The 10,146-nt window shown below is 41.8% G+C and overlaps 1 protein-coding gene across 1 annotated transcript; it reads right to left on the reverse strand.

Moving 5' to 3' along the window:
* Positions 1-4,411: 4,411 nt before the first annotated feature.
* Positions 4,412-7,572, reverse strand: LOC147896029 (long-chain-alcohol oxidase FAO4A-like). Its single transcript, XM_087382427.1, has 3 exons — positions 6,999-7,572; positions 6,628-6,900; positions 4,412-6,536 (listed from the first exon to the last, which is right to left on the reverse strand). The coding sequence occupies exons 1-3, from the start codon at positions 7,284-7,286 to the stop codon at positions 4,728-4,730; spliced, it is 2,370 nt and encodes a 789-aa protein (XP_087238553.1). The 5' UTR covers positions 7,287-7,572; the 3' UTR covers positions 4,412-4,727.
* Positions 7,573-10,146: the final 2,574 nt, after the last annotated feature.

Below are 10,146 nucleotides of genomic sequence, written 5' to 3' on the forward strand. Positions count from 1 at the left end.
CCAGATCTCTATTCCTCTTTGTAGCACTAATTTTGTTAACGGCTAAATATGGATCCCTTGACACGATCAATATCGCCGACATATGGATCCTTCTATTTGATCAATATTAGCTTTAAATCTCCTATCTTTCACTTTTGTAATCTGAGGACGTAGACATATTGATTTATATCAATTAGAACTTGTAGCTATTTTGGGAGAACCCTTTATTGCTTCGTCGTCACAAGCATTATCAATAATAAGAGTTGGGACCTTCTTTTCTTTGTAATTGTGTCAACGTTTCCAAACATATTTTCTAATCTCACAGTACTTGTTGGTGCATGTCTTGGGAGTCTTCAAGTACCTCAAGTTATGAGGTTTGATGATCTCCATCATGTCTAACACCAAGGATGATAATCAAAGTACTCTATGTGGTTGATGGTATGAACTTCCATGGAGTCATTGTATCAAAACTCAACACCTTTAGGAAACTCTGTTTCCCACAATCTTTGTCGAATGCTTATAGTCCTAGTCAAACAATATTGTCCATGTTGATATCCTCATTTTACCTAAACACCTCAATAACCCAAGAAGCTCTAAGAACGTTCTGATGATTACAAGGGGTGAAGAGATGCGATAACTTATATAATCCTATCAACTCCAAGCAAGTTTATTATGCATTTACTATGCATCATTCGAAGTAAGACTTCTTCCAAAAAGAATTACTATATAGAATGTGTGAAGTAGAATGAAAGGCTAGCCAAGAAGAAAGGAAATACTAGGTTAAAACATAATCCATAGTGCCAATTTTCATTCAATACCAAAAGACATTTAAGAAATTTGCCAAACACTTGGCATAGGCTTTTGAAAGAATCAAACTCTCCATGAACATCATCTATTGAATGCAACTAGAGTCAACAGAAAATTCAATCACTAGATTGTGGAATGCAAACAATTGTCAATTGACATGTGATACCCTCTCTTGGTCTTGCCCACAATGTAAGGGCCTAGTATCAAGAGTATAAAAATAGTCAGTCATGGTACACTCCAAATTTGTTGGTAGTTCTAAACATAATCCTCCATAATTCATTAAAGAAACATGACCTCATTGAAGAACTATGTCATTGGGCGCCAAATAAGACTCAAACCTTTGCACCACCAATTGAAGGTTTGTTGATGTCGAACGATTGCATCGCTACTATAAGAAGTTTGAAGAGTATATTTCAATGGAATACCCTTTTAATTTTTAGAACTTTTGGTTCGATGACCAAAAAAATCATGCATGAAGACAAACGTTTCCATTTTATTGGTATTGACATGTGATATTCCTACAAAAAGATATTAACCTTTGGAAATCAGACTAGAAGGTACAAGATGTGTTAAAAATGGTTTTGAGAGGAAAGAAAGAGAAAGGGGAAGATTTACCATGGGGAGAGAGAAGGAGGCACCCAAAACGTAATGGGATTGTACGTGGCATGATAGGATTGCTAGAAGCACCACATCCAATGACATAATTGGAAGAAGGTGATGCATGGGAGGCTGACGCAAGAGATGGAAAGAGGGGAGGAGGGGGAAGCGAAGTGGAAAAACCTTAGAAAAAATAGCTATGCTCACAATGAGAAGGGGGGTAAGGAGAGATGTGAGGGAGAAAGGGGAGGGGATGAAATGGGGGCATAGATCCAATAGTTCAGGCACAAGAAATAGAGTAGCTATACTTTGGTGGTATCATCCATGTGAGCATACTTGGCCAACCCTGTTAATTGGGTTTGATTCCCCTTGTCCTCCCTTTCCTACTTTTATAATAGAGAGCTAGGTGGACAAGTGAAGCATTGGTAGATTCTTGCCACCTCACCCTACTTCTCAATTATATAATATGTTCAACTTAGGCTATGTGCAAACGCCTGCATTGTCCACTCATGGGGCCATCTATATGGAAGGGTTGCCACATATTGGTTGAAGGTATTATTTTCACCTTTTGGAAATGTTATATATTTGCAAATCTCTTGGTGTAAGAAAGTCATTGATTAGTGACAACAAAAAGCCACTCAAATTTTTAAAATGGTTTTGTTTGCAAAGAGAAACACACACACACACACACATGCAAAAAGAAACAGACACATGAAAGCCATTCAAATCATAAAAGTGGTTTTGTTTGCAGAAACACACACACTAAAGCCACTCAAAATTTTAAATGGTTTTGCTTGCCTTACACACATTGAAGCATACATCAACATGATCCTTTATGGGCCAATAAGCGTCTTTTACATAAGTGTATTTCTTGCACTTGGTTTTATTTATTTTACTACAACACTCAAAATTTTGCTCAGCGTGTCTTGTACTCTCCAAGTAATTTACACATTGTTTAGCTTTGAGGGGTTGCACATTTGCATAACTTGAAGAAATAAATGTTGTAATGTGTGATGTAACATGCTGAATCCATTTAGAGAATGTAAGTCACACTCCCAATTTTAAGCATTTTGACTTTAGAATGCTATTATGAATTTGTGTATACCAATATTTTAAAGCAAAATATGTACATTTATAAAACATGCATAACTTTTTAAGTATTAATGCATAACTTTTTAACGCAAAATATGTACATTTATAAAACATGCATAACTTGTTAAGTATTAATGTTACCTTCGAAAATTTGCATTTAAGAAATTTAAGTGATCAAACCAAATCTTTGTCATGGGAGGACATAGCTAGTGACTACTTAAATTTCTCAAATGGGATATATTTGACTAGCAATAGTTCCATAAAGCATACTTGAATTGAAGTTGACACTAACGTTGGGAGCTAGTCACGATCTAAGAGATTTTGGAAACCAAAATGGGATGGAAGTATTGCTCTTCTTTTAAATTAAAAGTTCATCACATTCTTTATGGATGTCATTTAAAGAGTGATAATAATGTTGTGATGGTAGCGAAACTTGGAACCTCTATTGGAAGTAATGGAAGTGGACTAGTAAGTGTTCTATGCAAGGAATGAGCCAGTGTGTTTTGAAAGCTCAAGTCCATTTCATAAAATTTCTTGATGACTCTTGTCACATTCATGATGAGACATATCATGTGACATTGCATTTGTCTCAAGGGGTGTCGCTGAGGTCACATATCTGTTGAGACAACTCATGTGGCTTTGTATTTGTTGGCTTGCCCTAAGGTAGGTGTAAGCAGAGGTGTTGTGCTTTGAGAAGCTAAATTCCATGATTGGAATTTTGTTGACTTTGTGGAGTTTTTTGAGGCATGCCCCCATTTTTGTCCCCTTTTTTGGGCTTACCCCTCTTTTGTCTTGCCCTCTTTGGATAGGCTATAGTTAAGGTTTCCACTAGGAAATGTAAAAATATTCCTCATACATGTGCCATAGTTCAAGTGGTTCTTCTCTCTCTCTGCTCCACCATTTTCTCCCTCTTTTTCTCCTCTCTATTCCTTCCAACTATTTCTATTTCAAGGCATACCTCAATGTATACATCGCTACTTGATGCCACGTGTACTCAAAATTTCTTCCAAGGCAAGCCATTTGAATACAAATACAACTTTATCTAGTATTTGTCTCTCCCATCTAAGTGGTTTATTGTTGGCTCATGTAATCCACTTGCTTTGCTTATACAATGCTCCCCCACATAAAGGGATCCAAGCTTTAACAAGATTTCACAAAACTATATATAGCATATGCAAGCAAAGCATGTATTTTCAAAACCATGATATTTGAAATTTTACAAATGATCTTTAGATAACTTTTAAATGCCTTCCATATGTTTAAATGGTTAGATGATAAATTTGCAAACAAAAATTAGTCACATCGAAGAAATATTTGTAAATCCTCTCCAAATGGTGGACTTTTATGAGTTCATGTAGACTTTTACGAGTTCATGTAAGGAAACTTGTATATGGCATCTATAAACGTGATAAGAAAAAATGCAAAAATGTGGATAGCCCTTCAGACTAATTGAATTGTTCCTATGCTCCTTTACTTTTGTGTCTCTTCGATCAACTCCATAGTGTCAAGGCCCAATCTGTAAAAGGCCTCGAGTCAACTTCGCGAGCAAATTGTGACAGTGAGCAACAAAATTGGGGCAATCCTTGCTATGAGAGTCAAGATTCGAGAAACAGGACATTTTGGACAAAAGGCACTAGGACTCCAAGCGACCTTCAATTCTTTTCTTCTTTTTCACACACATCCACTCACACACCCATAACCAATACAAGGGGCCAACTACATGTGGCTTGTGCTTACAAGCAGTCGGAGTTTCCCATGGAAAACAAACACGAGCAGCTAGCTCAAGTGAACAACTACCTAAGCGGCTTGAGCTCCTACTCGCGTGCAAGGCCTTCTTAGAATTACGGCAAAAAAAGTAAATACAAAATTTAAAAACGAAAGTTCCCTGACACACCTTCAAGTTTTTTTTGCTAAAGGGACATCATAAATTTCCTAATAAATTAAAAAAAACATTTATTAATATCATACTAGATAAAAGTTTACATAAGCCAATAGCTAGGTTTTAGAGAGAGAGACCTAGGATAATGTTGGACTCGAGATCCATATAGGTTTGCATAGCCTAGATAAAGGTCGCACTAGTCACATCTTTGTTGTCTTATTATCTAGTTTGCCATCCTACCACATCTCAAAGAAAGGGTCTTCCATCCAATTCATGGAAGCCATTGCCATTCATTGCAAGTTGTGAACAAAATTAGTTGAAGGCCCACTATCGCATGCTTGAAACCAGTCGGTAAAGGCCTTGACTTTGATTCTCACGCAGAATTCTGTTTCAGGAAATTGGCGACAGAATGAGCAATGCAATAAGCTATAGACTGAATGGTGACCATTGGATTGATGCCCAGGGCGGTGGGAAAGACACTCGCATCGGCGACAAACAAGCCAGCGGCCTCCCACGTCTCGCCGTCAGGGTCCACGACGGAATTGGAAGGGTTAGTGCCCATGCGGCAAGACCCCATTTGGTGAGCAGAGCACATCGGGGCGCCGAGTTGGTCGATGCCACGTTGGCGAACGCGTTGCAAGAAAGCCTCCACGTCGACAGGGGTGGTAGAGGGGGAGATGACGAGGCGATCGCCGTGGCGATGGTGGGTCCCGACCTCTGAAGCACCGGCGGCAAGGAGGACGCGAAGGGCAACCTCACCGCCATCAAGGAGGCTAGCATGGTCGACGGGCTGGAGCACATAGTCGATAGAGGGGGCGGAGTGGGCGGGGTCGGAGAGCCGGACGACGCCGGAGCCGAGGTCGCGGGCGAGGGCGAAGATGTGGACAGTGCGCGAGAAGCGGCGCATGCGGAGTTTGAAGTCAGGGCCGGAGAGCCAAGGGGTGAGGACGGAGAAGACGCCAGGGTGGATGGAGGGGCATTGGAGGATGCAACCGTGGCCGTGGGGGTGCCAATTGGCGGTCTGGGTGGAGAAGGAGGTGATGATGGCGCCGTGGTAAGAGGTGGCGGAGGGGGGAGAGTCGGGGAAGTAACCCCAGACCATTTGGACGGGGTGGAGGCGGAGATGGCGGCCGATGGCGGGGTTGAGAAGGCCGGAGCGGCGGAGGAGGCGCGGGGAGTGGAGGGAGCCGGCGGAGACGACGGTGGCGCCGGCGGAGATATATACAACTAAAGGCCCCGCGGCGGCGACGACGCCCGCCGCCTGGCGTGGCTTCCCGGACGACGACGGACGGAATAGGACGGACAGCGTCAAACAGGAGGATAGTATGGCTGCGCCGCCACCCGCGGTGGCGTCCGTCATCCATGTTTCCGACGTCGCTTGCTTTTTGCCGTCCCAGCACCCGAAGCCGCACCACCCGCAGCTATGATCCGGCCCGCAGTTCCGCGGCACCGCCGAGATCTCGTATTCCAACGCTTCGCAGCCCCGCCGTAGAACGCCATTCTGTAGATTTTCGCCGCCCTCTACCGACGCCTGCACGCCCATCCTCTCGCACACCGCGTCCATCGCTTCTTTGTATCTGTAGCTCTTGAACAAGCTCAGCCCCTCGTCCTCCGCCCACTCCTCCAGTATGTGCGACGGAGTCCTGAACGACGCGCTCCAGTTCACTGCGCTCCCTCCGCCCACCGTCGCCCCCGCCAGAATCAACACCCCTCCGTTCTCCGTCGCCAATATCCCTCCGCCCTCGTACATCTTGTCCAGCGTTGGCCCTTCCAGTAGCGTCAAATCGTCCCTCGCTGCGTATTTCCCTTTCTCCACCACCAGCACCTTGTACCCCGCCTTCCCTAGCACGCCTGCCGCCACCCCTCCCCCCGACCCCGATCCCACTACCACCGCATCACACCTCACCCCTATCGCCTTGCCCTTGCTGCTGCAGCTGTTGCTTCTCAGCCCATCTCGGGCGTTCCATAGCTTTGCCAAATCCGACACGTCCTCCGTCACTTCGAACCCAGCTGCCTCCAGCACCGATGGTAGGCTTTCCCCCAACACCTCCGCGTCGAAAACTCGCCCCTCCAGTGGCTTCGGTGCCGCTCCCTTGGCCTTCTTTCTGTGTTCCACCGCTACCGGATCAGGGCCGCAGTAGCCTATAGCATTCCAGGTTGGATTGTGGCCCTTCTCATCGACCTGCCCAACACGACTCTGTCAGAAAACGGCAATACGAAACGCGTAACGCTTCCAACCACCACAGAAAACAGAGAGAATGCTTTTATCCTACTTTGGTGTAATAGCTGTAGGCGGAGAAAATCTTGAATGCGTCGAACACGCCACGAAAAAAAACGTGTCGACTGCGTGACCAGGCGTTGATTAGCAATTTCTCTCTGTCTGGCACTGGGATCTCCCCAAAACGCCGAAAGTATGGGAACTTCCGGAACAGACTGCCTCCTCCGCACATAAGATACGTCCCAAGGCGTGAGGAAAGTAGCCATAATATCCAGCTTACTAGCTTGAGAAGGTCCGGCTTTAATTTGCTATGCATAAGCCCAGCAGCCTGCATAATCCAAAACGCGAAGTGAAAAATTAAGATATTCCAGTTTGCGACGCAAGCAGAGGACAGAAAAGCGAGCCAGGTGCATGATGATGCCTCACATATGACGGAACGTCCGCTTGAGAAGCAGAGAGCTCGTAAAACGCCTGTATTTCATCCTCGTTACGCTTGCTCCATGCCTCGTTATTTGATTGCTGCTCTGAGGTCTCAGATGTGCTGAAGGTTTCGTAGGAGATGGAAGGCATGAATGTATCAACGACGTCCGCAAGGGACCTCATCTGAACAGCTGAGAAGCTGTGAGGGTATGTCATGTGTTCTCCTGAAAGTAAGGAGGAGAGACCAGGTCGGGCGAGGTTACAGATCTCGGGGGACACAGAGGAGCTACCCATAGTGCGAAATCTGCGGGACGAAGAGGGGAGCTGCAGCGGTGATCGGAAGACTAAAAGCACCGAACTAGAAAACACAAGATGAGCACGCCGTCAAACAACAGACCAAGGGACTATCTGGACGATTTATGATACGAAAACCAACTGCAGGCCGCTGATCCTCCTAAATGCTTGTAACTGATCCTGTCGGTGCTCGAATCCCAACTTCTTATCTCACCAAGACCGTGTTGATATTAAAGAGCTCGGCTGTATGGGTGATTCAAGATTCATCCCGAGTCGTGAAGTCACAGTCGTTCTAGAACTTTTCACGAGTGGAATTTGCGTGTCCACAGCAACTCAAAAAACATATAATTGGAGACAGAATATCATCGTTTTCACACAATTTAGGTTTTGGCCACCTAAATTTTTACCTCGGTGCCCTCACATGACTTTGAAACTCTCAAGTGCCTCAAATATTAAAGGTGTTGCAAAGGAGCACGACACAAGAGCACGAGCTCAGGTTTGTAACCTAAGCTGGCTGCTCATGTTTGATTCCGTGAGGAAATAGGTAGTTACCCCCTCGGAGTTGGTCATGGGTGTAAGAGTAGATGCGTGTGAAAAAAAAAAAGAATTAAAAGGATGTGCCTTGTGTCCACGTTCAAAACAATTTATGAATTTTGAGCTTTCACACACGCTAGCTCATTACTTGCATAGAACACTTGCTAGTTCACGTCCATAGCGTCCAATAGAGGTTCCAAAATTAGCTACCATCACAACATATCATTACTCTTTAAAAGACGTCCATAAAGAATGTGATCAACTTTTAATTTTAAAAAACAGCAATACTTCCATTTCATTTTGGTTTTCAAAATCTCTTAGATCATGACTAGCCCCCAACATTTGGTGTCATGTTCAAATTTTTAGTTGCTTTAAGGAACTATTTCTACTCGAATGTATACCATTGAGAAATTTAAGTAGTCATTATCTATGTCCTCCCATGACCAACATTTTGTTCAATCACTTAAATTTCTTAAACATACCTTTCCAATGCAAATTTCCAAGGTAAACGTTAAGACCTAACAAAGACTATGCATGCTTTATAAATGCACATATTTTGCTTCAAAAGATTGGTATTCACAAATTCATAATATGAGGATTTGGGAGTGTGACTTACATTCTACAAGAGTTTTGGCATGCCTACATCAACTAGGGCATTGATTCCTTTGAGTTATGCAGATCTTCAACCCCTTAAAGCTAAACTATGTGTAAATTATTTGAAGACTAGAGAGTATAACACACATAGTGAGCAAAACTTTGAGTGTCACTAATAAATTAAATAAAATCAACTTCAATATACACACTTAAGTAAAAGACACTTATTGCCCCTCCCTTGGCCCATAAAAGGTCATGTTGATGGATGCTTCAGTGTGTGTTTCTTTTTGCAAAACAAAACCACTTTTAAAATCTAACTTGATTTTTGCTGCCACTAATCAATGACTTTATATTTTTTGGCTTTAAGGGGTTTAATCCCTTGGGGGGGTCACTCATTGTTTGTAAATATACCACATGGGTTCAATTAAAAAGGGTCTTTCAATAGCAAAATCCACTTTTTTCCAAGGGATATATAGGGTTTTCAAATAGTGACCACCATGAGTCTAATCCACCATACATTAAAACTATTGATAAACATATAAAGCACTTTGTGAATATTTCGAAGTACATTTAGAATCAAATGTCATCATTGTTTTCAAAAGGTGAGGAATTCAACCTAAGATATGGAGAATAATTCCACCATACACCTTTATAGGAAAGGGCAAGAGCATGATGGAAGGGGTCCATTTGGCCCAAGTAGAATCGATAGAAAGCTCTTGAAAGCATCTATTAAATAGTGTCATTTTAAATACAGACAAGTAAAAGCCATTAATGAGGGATTACTGAGCTTGATTGGAAATTTCTTATTAAACCCATGTAGTTCCATTGTTTATGCTATAAATAAACTTTGAACACAAATTATTTTCCATTGTAACCCTTGAGTCTTAACCTTTTCTATCAGAAATTTAGTGCCTTTGAAGGGTAGAAAAATATGCCTTTGTTGACAAAGTGTATAAACGGATGATAAAATTGCCATCACCATGAGAAATATGTCATTAAAAATTTTATATATCCTAATATGGTAAGTTTGCAAGTTTTGTCCCATAGTTGTTATTGGGTAAAATTTGGATGCTCTCCTTTCGTTTTTTTGCTTTCATTTTCATACTATTCCATTTTTCTAACAAAAATCACTTCAAAATGGTCCAAAAGCAAAACCATGTCACTATTGATTTGATCTCTTCCATGCCTCTTGATCTTTGGACTTCCTATTGTAAGATGGGAAACAAACAAAAAAACTTTTGTGATTTGGAATTAGGAAATTGTACTTTGTTAACAAAAGTTTAAAAAACCAAATTTGTTATATAAATACTTTTTCAATTTCGAGATCCATTGTTTCATATTAGATATGTGTTGTAAAAATTCTCAAGATGTTAACTTGATTTACATGTGTAGGAAACTAAAAAATGCTTAATGATAATAAAACCTAGTATTCTTATTTCCTCCCTTTCAAAATATTGGCAAGATAGTTGAAAGTAATTTAAAAACTTATCATTAATATATATTTTAGACTAAATATCAAATTTGGGCATTTAAGTACATTTTTTAATGTACACCATCAAATTGGTAAATACATACCATTCTCAAAAAGTGAAAATAATACTTAAAACCAATATGTGCAAAACCTTCCATATAGATGGCTCCATGATTGAATCATGCATGTGGTTGTGCATAGCTTATGTTGAAAGTATTATATAATTGGGAAAGTAGGACGAGTTGGGAGAATGTGCCAATG

Source organism: Dipteris shenzhenensis, chromosome 12 (assembly GCF_047967505.1).
Source record: "Dipteris shenzhenensis isolate YYH24624 ecotype China chromosome 12, Dip_SZ_1.0, whole genome shotgun sequence".
NCBI classification, from domain to species: Eukaryota; Viridiplantae; Streptophyta; class Polypodiopsida; order Gleicheniales; family Dipteridaceae; genus Dipteris; species Dipteris shenzhenensis.